Source organism: Desmodus rotundus, chromosome 8 (assembly GCF_022682495.2).
Source record: "Desmodus rotundus isolate HL8 chromosome 8, HLdesRot8A.1, whole genome shotgun sequence".
In the NCBI taxonomy this organism is placed as follows: domain Eukaryota; kingdom Metazoa; phylum Chordata; class Mammalia; order Chiroptera; family Phyllostomidae; genus Desmodus; species Desmodus rotundus.
In genome coordinates this window covers 28,625,331-28,649,132 of record NC_071394.1, presented here as the reverse complement: position 1 = coordinate 28,649,132, position 23,802 = coordinate 28,625,331, and the positions used below count along the sequence as shown (strand labels likewise).

General features: G+C 40.2%; 2 protein-coding genes across 3 annotated transcripts in view; one reads left to right on the top strand and one right to left on the bottom strand.

Annotated features, from left to right (window-relative positions):
• Positions 1–1,469: 1,469 nt before the first annotated feature.
• RIDA (reactive intermediate imine deaminase A homolog) lies at positions 1,470–13,956 on the bottom strand. Its single transcript, XM_024572235.3, has 6 exons — positions 13,797–13,956; positions 5,783–5,888; positions 4,110–4,164; positions 3,813–3,881; positions 2,738–2,793; positions 1,470–1,956 (listed from the first exon to the last, which is right to left on the bottom strand). Exons 1-6 carry the CDS (start codon positions 13,859–13,861, stop codon positions 1,894–1,896), a joined length of 414 nt encoding a protein of 137 aa, XP_024428003.2. The 5' UTR covers positions 13,862–13,956; the 3' UTR covers positions 1,470–1,893.
• A 127-nt stretch (positions 13,957–14,083) lies between these two features.
• POP1 (POP1 homolog, ribonuclease P/MRP subunit) overlaps positions 14,084–23,802 on the top strand; it is a 29,793-nt gene continuing 20,074 nt past the window's right edge. For both annotated transcript variants that reach the window (XM_024572230.3, XM_045181724.2), the window contains exons 1-6: positions 14,084–14,163; positions 16,116–16,259; positions 17,771–17,938; positions 19,206–19,381; positions 20,587–20,835; positions 23,474–23,561. In XM_024572230.3, coding sequence (XP_024427998.2) covers positions 16,118–16,259; positions 17,771–17,938; positions 19,206–19,381; positions 20,587–20,835; positions 23,474–23,561 — 823 coding nt within the window. In that variant the 5' untranslated portion in view covers positions 14,084–14,163; positions 16,116–16,117. The remainder of the gene's footprint in view (positions 14,164–16,115; positions 16,260–17,770; positions 17,939–19,205; positions 19,382–20,586; positions 20,836–23,473; positions 23,562–23,802) is intronic.

Below are 23,802 nucleotides of genomic sequence, written 5' to 3'. Positions count from 1 at the left end.
CACTTGAAGTTACTTCCAAATCCATTCTTGACTGCTTTTAATATTATGTTTTAGTTGACTGAGCCTTTCAAAGTAGCATGACATTTCTAAAATAACCTGAAAAAACAGGTATGTAGAAGGATGCCATCTGTATGTGTGAGAACATCACAGCGGTGTTGCTGTGCTACGTCGTGTGTCCCACGGTGACGTTGTAGTCAATGCAGCCGAATATACAACCGTGGTCCCGTGAGATCTGATTTAACGGGGCTGAAAAATTTCCATTGCCTAGTGAAGTCACAGCTGCCATCAGGTCGTGGGACAAGGAACTGCTCCTGCGTTCGTGGTGATGCTGGTACATGCGCAGCTGCTGTGCTGCCAGTCATGCAAGTACAGCGCAGTGTGCGCAGTACATAGGGCTTGAAAGTGGTAACAAATGACCGTTACTGGTTTATGTATTTATTATCGATACTTTCCATCACTATTTGAGAGTGTACGCTTTCTACTTATAAAAAATTCGCTGTAAAACAGTGTACTGTGTTACACCGGCAGCAGCCTCATATACCCGGTGTTTATCACGTCTCTTGATTGCATCATTTCTCTTGTGCTTGATTTGCTCTCATGCTGTGCAAGCTGCACAGGCTTGTAGCCTAGGTGTGTTGTGAGCTACTCCATCTCGGTTTGGGTAAGTGTGCTCTGTGAAGTTTGCACGACGACAAAGTCACCAACAGTGCATTTCTCGGAAGGTATCTCCGTTGTTAAATGGCACATGACCGTAGTCATTTAACAGAATTTTAGAGAACAAATTCTTTGGAGAAATGGTTAAGTCACCTAAGGAATATCCAGCACAAAAGAACACTCTGTTAAAAATGGGAAGATCTGTATGTATTTAAGATCTTCAAGACAGATGAAAGTATATGTAGAATAATACAGGGTGGGGCACAAAAGTAGGTTTACATTTGTGAGTGTGCAAAACAGTTTATTCTTGTGTTATTATTAATCATTTTATTATTTTCCATGTGAACAACTACAAACCTGCTTTTGCCCACCCCTGTATGCACAGTAAAGCTCCATATGTGTGAACAAGCCACAACCACTCTTCGATGATCAGTTATGTCCAAGCAGAAAGCCACCTGCTGGTCAGGTTGGAAAGTCTTAGCAGAGAGAGTTCTCTTTGGGGAGGTAAGTGGAATGGAGAGTGACTGAAAGAGACTTTTACTTTCAATGTAATTTTGTGCTCAAATTTAGTCTAGAATGTGGAGGTAGTCATATAGTAGTTGTCTAAAAATGTTAAAAGACTTTAAAGAACAAACACAAAATGTTTACCCAGAGTTGGATTACAACAGTGTAAAAATGTATAAAGTCAGAGAAAAGTTTTGAGAAAAAATAGGTGGCGTTTTATGGTCACTCCATGGTCCCCCAGCTTTAACTGGGTAATGTGCTCTAGTGCAGAAATTAAACTGTTAAAAATAAGTGGACAGAATCACACCAAGGAAAATCTGCATGTCTATTTTATTACCATTAGAAAAATGTTATATAAAATTTTGGTCCACTTTCTTTTCCTTTACTTCTACCATTCAAACTTAAATCTTTATTTTTACTCAAGTAAAAGCAGAATCATATGTCTGACATGAGAGTGAAATATTTCACAATATTAAATTAAAAGGATTGAATTGAAGTAGGTATGCTCTTTTTTCTCACATCCAATAACCAGAGTGAATAAATGAAATTTATACTATCGGTAACTGGATTCAGCATCTCATTTTCAATTCATGTTCAATTCCCCTTACTACATGATATTTCCATAATCCTTCAGCTATTTTAGTCAGTCGCATACTTTCCAATGTCGATTATAAAAATTAAGATGTTAATTTAGAAACATTATGAAAATTCCAGCCTAAATAGCACTCGGCCCACTTAGAGTGAAGCTGTTGTGAGAGGGCCGTGCACAGCGATGGCTTCAATCTCAACACGGCCTCCCTGTGAGGAAAATAATGAAGCAACATTGAGATCATTTTTAAAAAATTAATAAGCCCCGTAATACCTACTAAAAACACACAGCAATACAGCATCTTTAACATTAAACTTTTAAAAAGGCCAGGAGATGGAAACACTCACTAAGGACCTATGAGAGCCAGGTTACCAGGCTAATCACGTATGCAGACATGAGATCACGTGATTCTCACAGCAGCTCTATTTGACAGGTGTTCTCTCCTCAATTCCGACTGATACACTGAAGCTCAGAAAGGTTATTTCACCTGTCCCAGGACACAAAGCTAAATGGTACAGGTTCAAACCCACATCTTGTGATTCCAAGTTCAGAGCTCCTTCTTCTATACCCAATACCTTCATAAGTTTGATGATATTGATCATTCTAAGGAACCACCAACTAAAGGAATTAAAATAACCACTCACAAACCTGGCTCCATTTATACAGCCTCTAAGTAACATTAAGACACTATAGCTACTATTTTACTTCTTTCTCACAACTGAATTACTCTGACTCTGCTGTGTTCATGTGTGGCCTTAATTTTTAATTTTCTGAATTTTTAAAACTAATTTTAAAAATATCTTAAGTTTCTTAATTTTTTCCCCCATGCATGTAATATTAGGTGTTTCCTTTTAGACTTTAAGTCCCTGGAAGGCTGGGACTATTTATTTTCTTTTTAGAAATTTCCTGCTACCTTGCTTAGTATGTTATATTCAGAAAACAAAGAGGAATTTTAAATTGTGTACACTAGTCATCTTAAAGCGTACTTACCCTGGGCAAAGCAGCAACCTGGTAAGCCGCTCTTGCAGGAAAATTACTCTTGAAATCTAAATTTTAAGAAATTTTAGTTTTCAGACCCGTATTATTACTCAATACCGCATAGTCAAGACTCTGGAAAGTGCCTCATAGATTTCTCAGTTCTTACACATAAGCAACATAGAGAAAAAAAGCTTACATTCATGTTTGCTTGATAAAATATTTTGCCATAAGACTCTTATGATATATTTACTACTTTCTAAAATGTCTAGCTTTCTGGAAAAAAAAAAGAAAATACATTCTCTGATACGTTGACCTTGTTTGATATGAAAGGGGTTTTGTTTTTAAAGTTATCCTTAGAAAACAATGATCTAAATACGGAATAGCTGCCCATCTCCAGCTGTGCTGCCAGGTGCTCTCACTGCTATCTTCTGCTCACGAGCCATTTCTTCAGGACAGATAAGTAATGACGCTTTTCCCCTGTTACCCTTGGTCCCATCTCACCAGTTGGCAGGGACACCCATTTCCCCACTAAGACAACAATGTTAATAGGTAGAGAGAACATTTACTGCATGCTTACGACATCCTGGCATCTGTTCTAATGTGTTTATATGTTGCATTAACTCCATTAAGCATTCCGACACGCTATATAGTTTTATTCCCATTTTGCACATGAGGAAATGTTACGTAACTAACCAGCTAATGATTCTGAGAGCGCCAGAATAGTGATGGTGGTTAGACCATATCAGAGCAATAATACAATCTGTGTTTAAAAAAAAAAAAGTTATACACACACACACGCACACACATACACATTAGGAGGGTTTAAAAGCCTGCGAATGGTATAACAAGATTAAGCTTCAGGGAAATGAATTTGTAGGGTTATTGTATATTATTCTAGGGAACACAATGTACATGTCTTGGATCTCTCTCGTGGGGGCACACTGTATGTGTCCTACCAGACTACGCATTCTTTTAGGATACCATCTATGACCACATCTCCTCTCACTCCTAATTCATAGTGCACCCTCATGAAAGTTAATAGATTCCTCTTTAAAATGGAAAATGGTACTGAAGCCAAATTACTTACACTGTTTGTAGATTTCATTGACAGTGTTGAAGTCATTTATGTCAGCCAGCAAAACAGTCGTTTTTACCACTGGAAGATACATACATTGTCATTAGGGCTAACTATTTGGTCTGATCCAAAACATTACTGAAAAAACAGTATATGGTCTACGACTGAGTGCCTTGATTATGATGGGAGTGAAATTAAAACTATTTTAAAAAGCAACAAAGATATGGCAAGACGTATTACTGGATGCCATGTTAACAAAAAAAGCAAAGAAACATCAAACAGAAATTGCGGCAATGTGGAGGAGCTCACCGTTAGTGAAGTCACAGCCTGCAGCTTTCAGAATTTCACCCATGTTTGTGAGAGCCTGTGAACCAAGGCAAGGAAGGCCTAAGGCACTGATGTGACAGTAAAGCTTCAATTCAATTCAATAAATCCCCTTTCACTAATACGTCCGTAAATAGCTTATGTTGCAGAAAAAGTTTCCCTTTTTAGGAAATCCTACTCTTTCTAGGCTACCTCTAGATAAATATGAAATAAATTACACTAGATCCTTGCAACTAATTTAACATGAAAAGCTCTACAGCATAAATTGTTACATGATGAAATAAAATCAAGATGCGAGTAGCACGCACAGTAAGTTACTGTCTGTGTGTGTGTGAGGATACCGACATTTACAAGAACTTACTGAGGACACATACTTATGCTGGTATCAGCGCTGACTGTCTCTGGACTGTACATACCACTGTTTCTTATACTGACTGTATGTAAAGAACAATGATGACAGAAACTGGGGAGAGCGGAGTAAGGATGGGAGACATCTTTTCACTGTATACGCTTTTTGTAGCTTCTGAATTTTTTGCCCTATCTATGTATTACCTATTTAAATAACTTTTTAAAGAAAAAAATATCATCAAATATTATAATGTGACTAGTAGAGTGGAGAGGAAGAATGAATTGAAAAAAATAAGGACAGGATGAAAAACTGTTTTTCCAAAGGCCTGACTGCCAAATATATATAATTTACTAATATATATTGGGGTTTTTTTGAGAAAAGGGGAAAAGAACTCTTTAAAATCAAATATTATTTAAAAGAAAGCATGTTTTAATGCTTGCTTGCTGGCTCATGCTGATGGTATCAAAGTGATAAAGCATTAGGAACCCTAGACATTTTTTCCTTTTCAGCTTCTTGGACACTGAGAACTTCACACATTCTAGCACGGAGGAAACGGCTTCAACCAGGGCTTTTTACGCACAAAAGGAAAAATGTCTCATCACAGTTTCAGGCAGGTTCATTACAGTGGAGGAAAGCCAAGAAGCAATTCACTTACTACGTGATTTAACTAGCTCCTTATGGATGGACATTTAGGTTATTGTCTGTCTTTGGATATTCCAAATGACTCGGTGAATGCATTAAATTATCACTTAATTCTACTTATTGGATTAGACTGTATTCCCCAGTCTTACTTAGAAAAACATACTGCATGTAATCTTTGATATTTTTCTCTCACTAACAGGTGTTGACTTTTGCTTCTGTGGTCATGGGGTTGTGTTTGTGCAGGTCGGTGGCCCTGAAAAAATATTTCCCAACTCTCGTGGAAGTGGCAAGATGTTATCTGATTTCAATAATTCAGCGCCCCCTCCCCCCATTTTAGTGAGATATAATTGACATAACATTGTATTAGTTTTAGGTATACAACTTAATGTGACATAAGCATATATTGTGAAATGGTTATCATAGTAAGTTTAGTTAATATCCAACAATTCAGGTTTAAAGTCACCTTGGAAAGAACAATCTTTTTTGTTTGTTAAATCATTAAATTTCTAACTTTCTACTGGCATACACTTGTCTGAAATCAGTAAGTAACTTAAAAAGCATGTATCTGGTAACTTCTTTAAAACATATCAGCCAAGGGGATTTTTAATACTCCTCAATATTTAAAAAGTAGTACAGAACAAAACTCCACATGTGGAAAGTGACTTGCCTGTTTAGCCTCTGCCGCCACCCCTCCTGGCACAAGCTGTCCGCTCGAAGGGTCCATGCCCAGCTGTCCTGAGATGTAAATGGTCCTGTCCACCAACACAGCCTGACTGCAACAGACAGAAATCCAGTGTACAGATAAAGTATCAATATAAAGTGCACTGCTAGAAGATTTCTTTGCTAGGACACAAGCACAGAATGTAGTATTAAACATTGATAACTGACTTCGTTAAGATTAAAAACTTGCCTGTTGAAAAACACCTTAGGAAAATGAAAACACAAGTCACAGGCTGGGAGAACATATCTGCAAAACATGTATCTAACAAAGGACTTGTATCCAGAATATATAAAGAACTCATAACTCAGTAATATGAAGAAAAATAACCCACTAAAAGTGGGCAAATAAAGGGCACCCCGTTTGATTACGTAGTTTTCATTGTCGCTACACGTGGAGCTGTATCAGTTTCCCATTGTTAAGAATCAAGGAAAATTTACTATGCCATCTGTGTTTATGCAGAGCCTAGTTTAAATGGGATTTTTTTTTTTAATACATTAAAAGAGAGAATAGGACAAAACTTGTGTACCCTTTGACCTCACGCTGAAGACTGCGTATGTAGGGACAGAAATGAAGCCATGCTTTTTCCTGTCTGGCAAGGTTCTTGCTGATAGAAGCCAGAAGCCAACAGAGCCAAAGAAGCCTCTAAGTCTACCCAGCCAGAAAACATACTGGACAGTGTGAATTGTTTTGATGAGAAGGTGGCTTAATTTGAAAAGGCTGGAACCTTCCCTAAATTTGGTTTTGCCCCAACACAAAAGCCTAATTTTTACAAAATCTTGCGAGCAAAATTAGTATGATCAGAGGCCTTGGTGAAGCTCTCTGAATTCTGAATGGTTTGTGACTGGGAGCAGAACAACGAAGGCTCCTTTCAGATGAGATTCTTCTTCTAGAATTATTGCCATTTTTTCTGTAGTCTCTCAAATCAAGGATTTAAAGGAAAAATTATGCTATTTTCTTTCAGTATGTAACTGAATGAAATTCTGACGTTTCTTAGTGAAACTAGTTTCTCTACTTTATCCTTTAAATGCCTACTGATGCCATTAAGAATTCTTGTTTTGCCCTGACTGGTGTGGCTCAGTAGGTTGGGCATCATTCCACAAACAGAAAGGCTACCAGTTGAATTCCCAGTCAAGGCACATGTCTGGGTTCTGGGTCAGGTCCCCGGTTGGGGGCAAGCAAGAAGGAACCGATACATATTTCTCTCCTTTCTCCCTCCCTTCCTCTCTCTAAAAATAAATACAATCTTTAAAAAAACTCTTGTTTTGTGAACCCATTTTGGAAACTGTGAAGACCATTGAGACATAAAACAGTGAAAAGTGGCTTGCCATTGAAACTGTTGGGAGTACCTGGTAAACACATCTGGTTTTGCTGATTTGGTGAAAGAAGCAGCCCCATTGGTCGCTATAAATCATTGCCTTTACATTAGCATCAAAGACTGTGTGCCAAAAATCAAGAAAGAAGTCTTGAACAAGGTCTTAAAAGTCACACTTTATCCCTTGAACCACTGCCTTGTTAAGAGCTTCTCTTGAGAAATGGGAGTAGAGTATAAAGTTGTTTTCTGTTGCAGAGAAGTTCCCTGATTCTCCAAAGGTGTTAATGCCCTGGTGAATTCGGATTCCACTTGCCGCTCACTAACTTCATTAATAGGGACTTCAGATGCTGTAGCAGCTTACAGGGTGGTTAAGGCCACTGCCATGTTCAAAACCATTCTTACTGTTCCAGCGCTTTATTCAAGAGACACATTAGAAGACACAGCCGCTTCTAATCGAAGTGGCTTTTTGTGGAATTAATTTTGTTTCTTTTAAATGTAATGTTCCTTCTAATCTAAGCATCCTTTTTAAATTGGGAGAGTTCAATCTGTTTACATTGATGCATTTATCCATACGCTTAGAGTTATTTGTTATCTTATTCTCAACTTTCCTATGTCTCATGCTTCAATTGTTCCTCCTTTTCTGACTTCTGAAGTTTTGAGTTTTCCTTATTTCCTAAACTTCTGGTTTGGAAATAAGGAAACATATTCTTTCTAATTTAGTTATTACTAACTTAGTAATTACTCTTGCCTCTTTACATACATATTTGCCCTAAATTCCCAAGTTTATGCAGCTTCCTCTGCATAGTACAAGGAGGACTTTAGTTAAAAGTCAGCTCTCCCCTCTTGTTATTTCTATTATTTTAGTCCTATTGTGTTTTCACTTAACCTCTTCCCCAGCCCCCTAGCCCCCATCTCTGTATATTTTTAGTTTTCTTACAGTCAGGGCTTATTTAGATTTACTTACATGATTTTTTGTTCCACACACTCCTTATTGAGGTATATTTTTTGTGTTTTTTTTTTTTTCTAGCAGGAACTTAGAAATTTTTTTCTAACAAATTTTTTGACTTTGACAAAAAATGTCTATTTTGCCCTCACTTTTGAAATAGAATTTAGCTGGATGCAGAATTAGAAGTTAGTTTTTCCAACGTTTCCAAGTTTTTCCACTTGGAAGATTTCTGCATGGCCCCCTGGCCCTGGTGATTGCTGATGCGATGTCTGCTGTCAGAGATGCCTTGGCTTTCTAGGTGATCTCTTCCCTTTGCCTTCGATGTTCCCTGCATACTGTACAACACAAGGCTCAGGGCACACAGCACACCTCCTTCCTGCTTTGACAGGGTCGTGGATACTGTTTTCCAGTCCTCTTTTTACCGGCTTCTCACCGTAGCTCTTCTAGGCTCTGTGGAGGCGTCTCCTTCCAGTACCGCAAACGTATACACCTAAGACATCATCTTCTATTTCCAAGTGGGAACTTAGAACCCCAGTTCCTAAGGCCTACAGCCAGATCCTCATGGGCTTTACACATCAGCTCATTCTTCTGGCTCTCATTACATTTCTCTGTTTGTTCCTGACACCTGGGAATCTTCCTTTTTGTCTTTTTAGATTCACCATTTAAAATGTGTTTAATAGGAGGGAAGAAGTAAGAGTCTTGAAAATAAGAGGGTTTTTTTACTGGAATCAAAGACTTCTGAAACAAGGAGATTTATTGCTCTATCTCAGATTTCCAGAGTGCTATTATAAATGTTGGTTGAAGTGTATAATATGTCCAGAGCTCTAAATCCTTATTGATCGTTTAATGGTCTGCTTATCCACCAAAGGATTTGAAGTTCTTTTCCATATATGTGGAACCCATGAGGTCCTCTGGTGGAGCCTTCCTCACAGCAGGCACAGGTCCCTGCCTCATGTGATACAGCTCAGTTCTTCTAACTCCGGGGGTGTGCCAGACTGCAAACTCCTTGAAGGCAGGGGCAGTGTCTTGCTGTCTTGGCTGCGCAGGGCTTAGGTGATTCCTTACACATAGTGGAAACATAATAGCTTCTTGTTGATGGTTTGCTCTCTAACCACTGAGTAGCTTAAACAACTTTGGCTGTCAATAAAGTATCTTTTTTGAAGAGGGTAAATTTAAACTTGGTAACAGGATTTAGAAAGTCTAGGAATTCTTCTCCACCATCTGGCTTTCACGCTAGCCCACAAATAGGTAACTGTTGAGTTTGTTAATGTGTCAGCTTGTCTCAAATTGAACAGTACCATCAGCTAACACTTTCTATTAACTCTTCTGTGTCGGAATTGGCCACGTGTGGCCCTTTGAAAAGTACCTTTAATTCTCCCCATAGTTCAAGCCGATATGCATTATCACTGGTCAAAAAAATTTTTTTTATTTTACCATAAAAAGGAACTCATTTATTTTCAGAAAATCAAAACTAAGCCCTGGAACTGACAGTATCTGAGCTAAGTGAATCAACTCTTGTAAATTAATAGAGATTGTTCACAAAAATAATTGGATAGTTGACCCTTCCTGAGCGTAAGAATCCTACTAGCCATAGACAAGTTGTTAGGCTCCAGAAAATGTAAAATGCATTACTCTACTTCCAGGTCAAAGGGTAATAACACTCTTCAAAAACATCCTAGTAATAATCTCACATCATAATGTCTGCCACATGGACTATCACTTCAAATCTGTATGACTGTTTGCATGGTGTGCTAGGGAAATGGAAAGCAACGTCAATAGCAATGTGATGTCGAAATCTCTCAAGGTTCTGTCCTGGGTGTCCCTGAAATGTGCTGAGCTGATTAGCTAATTAGTGACAACACCCCATCCATCCCGATGCCAGGGTCTGAAAGTTCAACACATTTGAACTCCTCCTGGAGAAGACCCGGAATTCTCAAAAGTGAACTACAAACCCCATGCACAAAAAAAAAAAAAATCGTTTCATAGTGGTTATAAAATGTGTCTAATACACTCTATCAGGATAGCACTAGGTAGCTGGAATGTGCTTCCTTCTTCACAGAATATTGAAAATCAGTACCACTGCCACTGGCCTTGGTTCACCTTTGGATACACAAAAGCACAAGAGGCACCATGCCCTGAAGTCTCCCACAGTGAAGCTGATGGTTTCCCCTGGTCATACTGGCATATTCATACAATGATTGCCTTCTTTTTCGCTTGCAGCTTTGTAATGATAGTTGACCCCCACCTCCGAGTCAGCCAGGGAGAGGACTCTCATGCTTGCTTTCTTGAACAAACCTCATACTCGAGGAAGGTGTGTGCTCCAGGCTCTATAATCCCTTTGCTTTTGGTTAAGGGTCATTTTTGTTCTGAGGTAAGACCAGTGGGCAGAAGAAGTAAAAAGATCACTGATTTTTAGTTTTATTGTAATGACCCCTTAACTATTCTTAATGTCTTCTCAAATTACTACTGGAATTCTCTTCCTAAAAGAGATCTGATCATGTCACTTCTTCAAAAACATTTGATGGCTCCTCACTGCAAACAAAATAGTTTATAGTCTTTTGGTTTATCACTGGAAGCCATAACAATCCAGACTTTGCTAAAAGCTAATTTTTAGCAAGAGGCAAAACAAAAAAATTCAAAGTCCAACTCCTAACCAGTGTTTCTCAAAGTGTGCGTCATCCGCCAACACTGAATGACCGTGAGAAAATGATTCCCTTTCAATTCTCTTCGATCATCTGAAAAATGGGGACTGGAATAGTGACTGCATACAAAGCACTTAGAACAGCACCTAAGGCTAAGCAAGCACCAATAAATGTTAGCAATTAGGACTTCAGTCCTCTGACTACATGGAGAAAAATAATCATATTTAGAAAACAAGCCAAAGAAACCTATCACTTTTAACAAAGACAGCACAGGCCTTGGGTTCTGAACCAACTGCAGGATCTAGCTAGAATTTAGTAATTGTTCATTTATTTGAGGGTTTTTTTCCCCCACTGTTGCCTTCTATTGGGTTGGTTTCTATTTAAAGTACTGTTGTAAAGTTTCCTTTTTAAATTTGTGAAAGCGAGCCATCTCAAAGAAAAGTGTTAAGTAAATTAAAATATAGGTAGTACACAGATTTGGCAAATGAAAAAAAAAAGGTAAGATTGGTACTCAGATTACCAAAACTTTCTCCTGAAAATCTTTATGCCACATACTCTTCTACCTCTACGCCTTAAGTCATTCCCTCTACCTGGAATGCCCTTCCCCCCACGACTTCCTGTTGAGTCCTTAACAAAGCACAGTTGACCCTTGAACAACGTGGAAGATGGGGCACCTACCCCCACAACAGAAAATCCCCAAAACTTCTGACTTCCCAAAAACTTTACTAATAGCCTACTGTTGACTGAAAGAAGCCTTGCTGATAACAGATATTGACACCTATTTTGTGTATGTACTATATACTGTATTCTTACAATAAAGTAAGCTAGGGAAAAGGTTATTAGGTATATCATAAGGGAAATACATTTACAGCATTGAAAAAAAGCTGCATATTAGTGGACCCACGCAGTTCAACCCATGTTTTTCTTTTTTAAAGGATTTATTTATTTATTTTTAGAGACAGGGGAAGGGAGGGAGAAAGGGAGGGAAACATCAATATGTGGTTGCCTTTCACGTGCCCCCTATTGGGGACCTGGCCCACAACCCAAACATGTGCCCTGACTGGGAATCGAACTGGTGGCCCTTTGGTTCACAGGTGAGCACCCAATCCACTGAGACACACCAGCCAGGGACAACCCATGTTTTTCAAGGGTAAACTGTATTTTGAAAATCAAACTTTACAACAGTATTGTAAGTGGCAGACTCAACCTTCAAAACTCAATTCAAGGACTACCTTTCACGAGGAGCCCTCCTAAATCTTTTTCTTTCTCTCCCCCAAGTTATCAATTTCTTTTCGGCTTTTGCCACCCCCACTCCCCACTTCCGGTACCTCCTCACTCCCTTTGCATTTTATTTCTAACCCTACTTTAACAATTACTGTTCTGCCACATATAAATGCTACTTTTCATGACACTGTGATGTAGAGGAGGGAGCCGGGACCTGTTCAAACAAGCTCTGTCACTTTCACTTAATAGAAGTTCATTTTGAACTTCAGTTTTCATCTTGTAAAATGGGGATGGTATTTAGTAGAGAAGAAGGTGGTTCTCATAGTGCCTGCCATAGCAAGCACTAAATTAAAATGTTTCTTTTCTTATTTCTTATACATTTTTGTACCCCTTGAAGTGCTTGGCAGATGGTAGGTACTCAGTACATGTCTGTCACAGTTAAAGTGGTCCAGCTGTCATTCTTTTTAACAGTGAACAGACACTATATACTATTTTAAAAAGACAAAATAGAAAAAGGTTACAGGATATACTTTAGATAATTAAAAACAAAAATTACATTAGGAAAATAAAAGTATACAAGAATACATATAAGATCCAATACAAATCTTAAAGCTGAGACATCTTGAGAAAATAAAGTCTTTTAAAAAAGGAATGAACTTTTCTATCTAGCAGCACTTCCGACAAAGTGGAAAAGTACACAGGACAGACTCTCTGGCCAGTATGCACAAATTTAGCTAGAGCATGTGGGACGATCTTAGAAACGATCTTCATTATGATTTGTACTGGACTTTGTTGGTGGGAAACAAGCATGAGCAAAGGAATTAATAATCACAAAACATGTATATACGGGCTGTAAAATGTGCAGGGGTTTGCTAAGTAGATGTCTCGAGTAGATGTGCAGGGATTTCCTAAGCACCTGTGGATGGGATTTATTCCTTTGAGTGAAAAGACAGTTAGCCAAACATTATGCTAAGTCAGTGATTTTCAACCGGTGTGATGCAAGAATTTTAAAAACATGCAATACCTGACTATTTAGTCAGGGGCACTGACCTCCTTTCCCTTAGATTGTCAAATAAAAAAAGTGACAACAGCAAACACACAACAGCCGTCTGGTGTGAATGAATATACCTATTTTGTTTTTGTCAGATTGGCAAAAACTATGTATTTTTTGGTGTGCTGCAGAATTTTAACAATCAGTTTATGTGTGCCATGAGAGAAAAAGACTGAAAATCGTCTAAGTGAAATAAGTCAATTACCAAGCACCACCTATTGCAGAAATCCCTCTACTACAGGAAATGTCCAGAACAGGCAAATCCATAGAGCCGCACAGGAGGTTAGTGGCTGCCGGAGGCTGGGGGAAGAGGTGAACGGGGTAATAAAATGTTTGGAGGTTACATAATGGCGGTGGCTGCACTGCTCTGTGAGTATAGTAAAAATTGCTGAATTGTACACTTTAAAGGGCTGGATTTTGGGTGTATGCGAATTATAGCTCGAGAAAGCTGTTACCCCCTGTCCCCCCACCGCCCACCCCTAAAAAAGAGGAGAAAAAAGTTCAAAAACCACTTCTAACCAGAGGAACTGGCTGGCTAGCTACATAGCCAGACACCTCAGGTCTGGGCAAAATCCCTGGGAGCGCAGGGTCCACATCCTATTGTACTCCTAACTCACTGTGGGTGTTCGGGTGCGTTGCCCCCATTCTCGGGTTAGCTTTCCTCGCGTATTTGATGAGGTTGGCGGATGAACCCTGAAGCCCACCCCAGCTCTGATCCCGAGTGGTCAGTCCCGAGGCCCACCCCGCACGCCTGGGGTCCACCCGCGCTACACATGCCTAGTTACCTGTAGGGACCAAGGGCCGCTGGGGCTTTCGTGGTGCTGATCACCTTTCTGATTAAGGACGCCATGGCAAAACCTTTTCTCTTCAGGCCCCTGGGAGAGACTGACCCCGTACACTAGCACCTTTAGCGTCTTACTCTGCTAACCAGCCCAAGGCAGTCCCTACAGAAACACGTGACGGGGGCGGGTCTCTCAGCATTCTGGGAGTTGTAGTCTTTGCGCGGGTCCCGGCCACGTGGAGGCAGCGGCCGCACTGGCGCATGCGCCCTCCAGCTCGCTTGCATCGCACACCGTTTTGCAGGAGAGTGTGGCAGCCTCTTGTCTTTCTGACCTGGGAAGCCCTAGGTTTTTCCCCCAGAGCGTGAGGCAGGTAGGTCGTGAGGGGCTGGTGTTCACTAGGGGAGTGTGTGTGTGTCGGCCCCCAACCTGGTTTCTGCGCACTGTGCCCCTCACCCTGAGCTTCTCTCCCTCAGACCCTGCTGGCCCCGCTTTCCTCTTTTTCCCTTGTTTCATGCTGCTGGGTTCTTCTGGCCGCCCCACCCCTCCTTTGGCCCCTGCTGTCCACCTCCTTCAGTCTTTCTTTCTGCTATAGTGCCACACCCGAGCGAGGCCATTCTCGGTCTGGCTAGTCTCTCCCCATCCCCCCTTACACCGTAACGCAGCCATTTTCAACCTTTTTCATCTCATGGCACACATAACCTAATTACCAAAATTCTGTGGCACACCAAAAATATATTATCTTTTTTGCCTGACAAAAATAGGTATAATTTTGATTGATTCACACCGGACGGCTATTGTGTTGTCTGTTGTCATTTTTTTATTTGACAGTCTACTATTTGACAATCTAAGGCAAAAGAGGTCAGTGCCCCTGACTAAAAAATCAGGTATTGCGTGTTTTAAAAATTCTTGTGGCGCTCGGGTTGAAAATCGCTGCCCTAAAGCAGTGAGATGGGCCATTCTGGGGACAACCACGCTGAGATCTGAGCGTTTCCCACCTTCCAGCCCCTCCCTTATTCCCTTCTCTGGTGCTTCTGGAGCTTTTAGAGGTTTTATTCCTTCCCCTTTGACCTGAGTTGAGCCCTTAGTGACTGGGATCTGATTTCAGAAAGGAAGATAGTGGTCTTGATCCAGCACCTGGCCCCAGGGCTGGGTCTCCTGGCAGATACTCAGTCTTGCTGTGTCAGAAGGGGTGGTATTTGACTATTGTTAATTTTGTTTATAATGCATTATAGCACGCTTCGCTTCTTCATTTATGCGTGCACGTGTACCTTTTACAAGCAGATGTTGAGCCCCTGCTTTGTGCAAGGCACAGGGCTGGGTGCTGCAGATGCAGTAGTGAAAAAGACGGGTAAGATCCCAGTCCTGCCCTGCTTCTAAAATGTAATACTGTAAGAAAATCCTGTTTATTTCCCCCCATTCTCTCCTAACATGCTGCTAAGGTTTTGGCTTTCCTACTTCTGGCTCAAGAACTTTCAGAGTTTTTTCCTTTTTTCATAATGTCATCTAGTACAGTTGTGAAATATTTATGTACCGGAAATACATATTACTAAAATTACTGTTTAGTTCTTTACAGTTGGGGGCATATTGTGGGGCATGTACTGATAAAAGTTGTATGTCTGGTAGGTTTTATTGCAAATTTTATTTCAAAATAGAAAACAGGTGTTTGAGGCTACTGAGGAAGAAAAGGGGATGTCAAATTTGAGAATTGAGAATTACTGAGTAAATCCATCAGGCTCCGCCAGCTTTTTGTTCTTTATCCTTCCTTCAAATAGCAGCTGGCTTCATCTAAGTAGTAGAAATGAAAACATCAGTAGTTTATGTTTAGTTTTTGTACATGTTATCATATCAGAATAGCATGTTGTATATTTCATTTGATTCCAGTGGCTCATGTTCACCTAAGAATTTTGATGAAATGTTTTCGCCAATTTAATTTTATCATGGCATAGGGAACCTTGCCTCTTACCACATTTTTCACTCTTTCAGTGGACTTTTTGCAGGGTCACCATTGGTACACGACTTTATTTGGCAGTGAAAACTGGAATGTACTAATACAGTCTCTTCCAGCAATAGAATTATTTTTTCTGTTGAATCATATTTTGGGTGGTAATACCATTTATGGCTCCCCTAGAGATTGCTCTGGTTATGAATTCCTGCTGTAAATCAATATTCTGTTAGCAATATTATGATACCATTGTTATATCATTGATCCACCTCTAGTGAAGATTTATAATCTATTGAGTTGTATGAATATTTATTATATTTATTTTTATTTTTGAATGGAAATTACCTTCCCCTGTAGTGAATTTCTTTCTTTCTTTCCAGAGATGTCTAATGCAAAAGAAAGAAAGCATGCTAAGAAAATGAGAAACCAGCCTGCGAATGTGACCTTATCCTCTGGCTTTGTGGCCGATAGAGGAGTAAAGCACCACGGTGGAGGTGGAAAACCTTTCCGAGCTCAAAAGCTGGGTAAGACACACAGTGCTCTCTCCGCTCCCACTTAGAGCAAACTGCTATTGTCAGCACCTCTTGATAGTCATCATCTAAATAGTGCACGAGTTGAGTTAACACCAGATACAGTTAGTTGACCTTCACTATTTGCAGATTCAGCTAGTTGCAAAAGTTGGTTTGTACCCAAATATTATACCATGACACTTTGGTGGTCATTTATAGACATGAGCAGAGTCGGGGGGAAATTCAGTTCACCCCTGTGGACATTTCCAGTTGCGTTCTCGTGTCAGCTCTCATGCAGAGCTGACCGGAGGATGGAGACAGCGAGTGGGGAGTGCGGCATAGTGCAGAGAGCTCCGGCTGTGGCTGGGCTTTGATTTCCATCTGTGGGATGACCCCAGACACTTAACACTTCTGAACCTCATTTTTTCTTTTGTAAAATAGAGGAAATAGAATCTACCGGATGAGTTGTTTTTATGATTTAAGATTATAATCTATGCGATAATATGAGTATATATTTATTTCTCTAGAAACAGTAGCTCAGTATTATGACTTTTTAGAAAATAACTATTGGGAATGACAATTGGCTATCTGTCTTTTAGGGTTGACATATTTTGTGTCTCCCTCGATCAATTATTATTAAATTATACTTCTATGTTTTCTAAAAAAAAAAAACCCAGTGCAGTTATCTTCATTTAATCAGAGTGCTGATTTTAGAACCTCATAAGGTAATATGAAGATGGTGTTGTTCATTGAGCAGCAGTAGAAACTGCCAGGGGGGGACGATAGCAAGCAGGGGACCAAGACCTTTTTGGGAACACTTGGAAGAATAGTGTGCATTGTGTCTGATGAAATATGTTTTAGATTCATATTCATAAGATTTAGATTCAGATCCAACTGTTGATGCCTACCGTGCCACGTGGAGAACCTTAACATGTTATCTTACATCTTGCAATGACATGTTTTGTACCATGCTTCATATTTATAGGGGCTTAATAATTAGCACCATAATGGAAGTACGCAGGAATCCATAACATTCTCTACTGATCTCTCCATTCACAGGCAAGGATTTGATGTTGTCTTGGAGCCAGAATGGTTTGAATGTCCGGGCTTTTATATAGAGATTTTGCTTTTATTTCTTTTCTCAAATTTAGCATGGGCTCCCAGCCTAAGTGTGCCAGAGAATTATGATAAAGGACTGAATGTACAAAGTCATGTGGGCTGTAGTACTTCGGGGGGGTTGACTTAAAGTCCAGGTTGCACTGTTTATCTGGAGAAAAGTTCCCTTGTATCAGTTACGCCAGGGTTCTTTCATGTGTCACACTGAGATGGTTAGTTAGCGTGCTGCTTATTAGCCGTGTCGTCTGCGGCAAGTTAATTCACCTTTCTGTCCTCGTTAAAGGGAGGACAGTAACAGCCATGATAGGGGGTAGTTATAGGACTGAAAACATGATCACTGTTGCCACTCAGCAAATACTCTCTATTCCTGATAAGAGTAACATACTTCTCTCTTTTTCTTAATATACTAGACCCTTTTTCTGGAAGTGCACTACAGCGGCAAACCAAAATGACCCATTATTCACCGCCCGAGCCTGATGTGAGCGAGCAGTCTTCCTCCAGAGTAACGTTTAAGAAAAAGGGAGGCTGGAAAGCAGGTCCTGAGGGAACATCGCAGGAGATTCCCAAGTACATAACAGGTGGGTATTTGTAAAGCGGGGAGGTTGGATTGTACTATGAGCTCTTTGTTTCCAATGCAGCGGGACTTCTAATGCCCTCTGTGCGCCTTGGCCCTGCCTTCTCAGAGCTCTCCTCCTTCTGCTCCAGTCTTTCTCACCTCCAGCCTTTGGGCTTGGGCCCGATTGCTCTCCCTTCTTTAATTTCCTTTTTTTTACAGTTCTTATTGGTGAACTCTTCCACTTTGACTTAAAAGTCTTCTTCCCTCCCCCTTTTAAAAATATAAAATGCAGTTTCCCACTCCTCAGCCTGGCGTTTTCCAAGGATGAAAGCAAATTTGATGCACTCTAAGGGCAACACAGCCCTGGCCACATTGCTCAGTTGGTTGGGGTGTCATCCCGTGCACTAGGGGCTACAGGTGTGATTCCTGGTCAGGGCGCGTGCAGGAGGCGAAGGATAGGTGTTTCTCTCTCACGTCAGTGTTTCTCTCTGTCTCTCTCTGTCTGTCTCTCTCTCTCTCCCCCTCTCCCTTTTTCTCTACAATCAGGAAACACGTCCTCAGGTGAGGATTAAAGGCAATCCAGACCTTTAAGTACCTATCTCTGGGTCATTTCCAGCCTCAGCTCGCATCTAGCTCATCACTTTTACCCCCGCTGCCTCATAACCCCATATTCCTTGTACACACCTTAGGGGTGCCTTCTTGTTTCTCTTTATACTTTCTTGGGGGAATTCACTTAAATTTCCCCAGCACCCTATTTACTTAAAAAAAAAAAAAAAGTAATTTTTAATAAAGAAAACTAGTAATAGTTGTGGTCACATATTTGGAAAATACTAAGGAAAAAATTGCTTGGAGTCAAGATCATTTTTAAAATTTTGTTTTTTTCATTGTTTTCTTTCTTTGTGTTTTTCGTTTTTTTGGTTTTGTTTTTTTTTGTGCGGAAATCCTGAGTGAACTTTTTTTTGTTTTCTTCTGTGATTATTTTACTTAAAAAATGGTTGTGATTATATTGCATTGTAGCTCTGTTTTAAAAAGCTTTTTGTAATCTTGACTTGAAACTATTTTTGATTAGAAAAGTGACACTGAATCCTTCTAGAAAATGTGGAAAAGTAAAAGTTGAAGAATAGTTGCACAATCTTTACAGCAATAACCACCAATGGTATTACTCTAATGGGGGGTCAGGGTGGTGGGTGAATTGTAAGCTCATGTTCTTCAAATCTTTCTTCTGAGATGTACCAGAAAAATGTTGATTCGAGATTAGTTTTTAATGACAGTGCTCTTTCCTTCAACAGCCTCTACTTTTGCTCAGGCTCGCGCTGCTGAAATCAGTGCTATGTTGAAAGCAGTGACTCAGAAGTCTTCGAATTCGCTGGTTTTCCAGACTCTGCCTCGACACATGCGACGGAGAGCCATGAGCCACAATGTCAAACGCCTCCCGAGGCGCTTGCGGGAGATGGCTCAGAAGGAGGTGTGGGTTTTACTTACTGTAAACGTTTTAGTTAACTCCAAAAGAAAATGGGAGTTTGTTAAAATGGAAACCAAAACCAGCATGCTCATTTTGCATGTTTTGTTTAATCGTTTATCCCCCTACCACCCCCTTATCATCCACAAAATTGGCAGATGGTTTGATATTACAGCTGCTTTTAAATATAATATGTGGAACTCTTTTCTTTTAATGGTATTGAATAGTTGATGTTGCCCTGTCAGATTTAAAATACAATTCTGACCATCTTATCAGATAAACAATTTAACCCTGCATTTCGGGTGTGTGGCCAGCTTAGAGTTAGAAATTAAAAAAAAAAAAAAAAAAAAGCGGTATTGTTGCCTAGTACTTGCCTTTTGACTTTTTCGGTGTTGAAAACTTGAGCTTGAATTTAATTTTTGTTTCAAGCCTAATTATTTTTGGCTTCACCAGAAATTTTAGCTTAGACTTTCTGAGGTTGTCTCAGGTACCCACGTCTTTATTAGTTGTTTCGGAATTTTTGTATTGTGTGCCTTCTGGGTACCAGTACCATGCTGGCCGTGGGGTTAGAATCCATCAACAAAAAGTCCTTACGCATAAGGGGCCTGCAGACTAATGGAGAAGAACTTTTTTCCACAGAAGTTGAGGTTGGCTGTGGGAGAGACAGAGTGAAAAGCACACAGGAACTTTGTAGTTTCAAGTTCAGTGTGAAGTCTGTTTCCCAGTGATAGCATTTAGCATTTACCTGTCAGCCCCAACTGACATGAAATGTGTAGGTTTTCCTCACTTCTATATTTTTTGGTCCTAAGTTTGGGGTTTTGTTATAATCTTAGAGGTTAGAAAACAATAAAAAATAACAACAAAAAGCTAGTATAGGATTTATTCCCTCTTGCTAATACACTGTTAGCCACAGGAAGCTTGAGTGGAACGGTTTATATATATTCTACTCTCGACAGTCCATGAACCTTGCCCTACTGTTAAGTGAAAGGACGTGTTTCCTTCCCAGGTTGGCCTACCTATAAAGTCGTCCCTCCTTCTATTGCTTCCCTCTCTGCTGTCACTGGAGAAATCACCAAGTTAAAAAAACTAAGCAGACTCATGGGGTCTTTAATGGGCTCCACATAACCTAAAGTTAAAGTTTGAATTCCTAACACTTAGCTGTGTTTTGAAATGGTTGCAAACTGGGCCTGCTTCTCTTCTGGAAACTACAGGCAGAGAAAGCAGTCCATCAGAAAAAGGAACATTCCAAAAATAAGTGCCATAAAGCTCGACGATGTCACATAAACCGCATGCTGGAATTTAACCGTAGACAGAAGAAGAACATTTGGTTAGAAACTCACATCTGGCACGCCAAGCGGTTTCACATGGTCAAGAAGTGGGGCTACTGCCTCGGGGAGCGGCCGACGGTCAAGAGCCACAGAGCCTGCTACCGAGCTATGACGAACGGCTGCCTCCTCCAGGTGGGCTTTCCAGTTGGTTTCCTTTTCTTTTCCTTTAGACCCTTTCTGATAGAGACTCTTAGAATAGTTCATGGTACGCTAAAGCTCTCTCTGTGAAGTTACTTCTTTTAAAAATAATTACTGAGCATGAGGCACTTTGCTAAACGCTGGAGATGAAGCAGCCTGAAGGTATTAGGGGAGACTGACATTACTCAGATAATTAGCCCAATATACAATTGTAAGGGATATGTACAATGCCCGGAGCTTTCTTCACAGAGGAACATGAAAGCTTCCCCATGGAAGTGATGTTTGAGCAGATCTCTAAGGAATAAGAAAATGGGAGAGTGGGGGAGGCAGAAGGAAGCCAGGTAGCAGGGAGGAACTGAGATAAATTCCACGCGACAGAGATGAAGAGAGTCACAGCAAGGCTAGTCACAGCATTAGGGTGAGGCTAGCTCTGGAAAACTCAGTAGTAACCAGATCATGCAGGGTTTTGATGGTCATGTTCAAGATGAATTCATCATTGATTCATTTAATCGTCATTTATCAATAACATATTCGAGAATCATCTATGGGCCCTGAGCAGTGTTCAAATGCTGTTCTAGATGTGTATGATTCAGTGGCATGCTGGGAAGTTTGTTTAAAACTATTTGAGAGGACAGTTGGTTTTAGAGCCTCATATTTATCTGGTTGCCCCTCCCCGGCCACCCCTTATTAATTCAGTTGCTGTCTCTCTTCCAGTACATGTTTAGAAATTTGCTCTTTGTGGAGGGCCATTCTCCACAGGAGAGTCTTGGCCAAAGGAGAGTTTTGAAAGCCATTGGTATTAGTATCCTCTGATAACTCTCGAGAGCAGTATAGCAGAATCATCAAAACAATGACCTTTAAAAAAATTTTAAAATACACGTAACAGCAAATCACCATTTAAACCATTTTTTGTTAATTTTTTAAAAGTAATATTTTATTTTTCAATTGATGTACAGTATTGTATTAATGTCAGGTATACGACCCAATAATTAGACATTTATTACAAAGAAACCTAGTTCCCATCTGACACCATGCGTAGTTGTTACATTACTAGTGACTGTATTACCTGTGCTGTACTTTGCATCCCTGTAACTATTCTGTAACTACCCATTAGTACTTCTTAATCCTCTCACCTTTCTCACCCACCCACTCCACCCCCCCCACCCCCCTTCCATCTGGCACCCATCAAAATGTTCTCCATATCTGTGAGTCTGTTTCTGTTCTGCTTGTTTATTTTGTTTTTTGGATTCCACATGTAAGTGAAATCGCACGGCATTTGTCTTGGATCTGCTTCATTCAGCACAGTACCCTCCAGGTCCATCCGTGTTGTTGCAGACGACGAGATTTCATTCTGCGTTACAGCTGAGTCATACTCCATTGTACACTGCACCACTTCTTTGTCCGCTCGTCTACTGACAGACACCTAGCTTATTTCCGTGTCTTGGCTGTGGTACATAGTGCTGCAGTGAACGCCTGGATGTGTGTGTCTTGTTTTCAAGTCTGTTTTGTCTGGTATGAGTATTGCTACCCCACCTTTTTTTGTTGTTTGTTTCTGTTTTCATGAAATACTTTTTTCCATGCCTTTGCTTTCATTCCATGTGTGTCTTTTTGTCTGATTTGAAGTGAATTTCTAATAGACAGCATACGTAAGGATCTTGTTGATCCATTCAGCTGCTGTGTATCTTTTCCTTACCCCCTTATTTCCTTCCTTCCTCCCTCCCTCTCTCCCTCCCTCCCTCTCTCCCTCCCCCATTCCTTCCTTCCTTCCTTCCTCCCTTCCTTCTTTCCATGTGCTCCTGAGCATAATGTATGTACAATCCCACATTTTAGCACTACCCATGTACAGTGCGCATTCTTAGTACCACCTATGTATAATGCTCACCCTTATTTTTCCCTCAAAAATTTGGGGGGAAAAGTGTGCTAATGCAAAATGTGGTATTCGATTTTGGAGAGAGAGGAAGAAGGAGAGGAGAGAGAGTGAGAGAGAAAAGCATGTGGCAGTTGCCTGCCATTAGCACCCTGACCAGGGATCAAACCCACAACCTTTTGGTGTATGGGTCGATGCTCCAACCCACTGAGCCACCCAGCCAGGGCTATAATTCTTTAACATACTGATTTTGCTAGCTCAGTGTGATCTTTCTTCATCTTTTTTAATTGGTAAAGTCTTACTCATTTTTCTTTTTCATTGCTTAATCAAAGTTGAATATTATAGTCAAACTGAGCATGGAAGAAACACAAGATAAATTGTTTGCAACAATGTGACTCTCATTTCTTACCTTGAGTAGATTTCAGGGAAGAATAATCCTTTACTGAGAGGCAGCAGTTTTTACACTCTACTTAGAACTTGTCTGTGAATATGAGGTAAAACAAATATTTTCTTTATAAAAAGTAGGACACTGCAACTTATATTTAAGTGGAAATTCATTTTTATTTTGATTTTGAATCGGTTTAAGGCTATTTGCTGATGTGTAGCCACAGACAGGTCTCAGATTTTGACTCGGGCAGTGGTAACTTTAGCAGTTCGTTCTGTCTTTCGGACTCTGGAAGTTTTTCTGATGTGACTTTTGGCTTCGTGCAGTGTCCCTCATGTAAATTGCTGAGCTTTTAATGGTCTGTCTCTCTCTTTGGGCAGGACTTATCCTACTACTGTTGTCTGGAGCTGAAGGGCAGAGAGGAAGAAATACTAAAGGCACTTTCTCCGATGTGCAGCCTAGACACAGGTACGCTTGTTCGAAATCTCAGTCCGATATTTGTCTTTGATTGTACTCATTTTATGAAGTGTCTGCTCTGTGCATTTGGGAATTTAAACATACGTAAAAACTCATGAGACAGTTTGTATTACCAATGAGTATGTTAATAAAAGGAAAGCTTGGAGCAGTGTTGAATATTTCTAACATTGTCAAGTGTAAAGTGAGAGAACCACTTGCTGATGGAGTGAATTTTGGCAGGAAGAAACTCAAA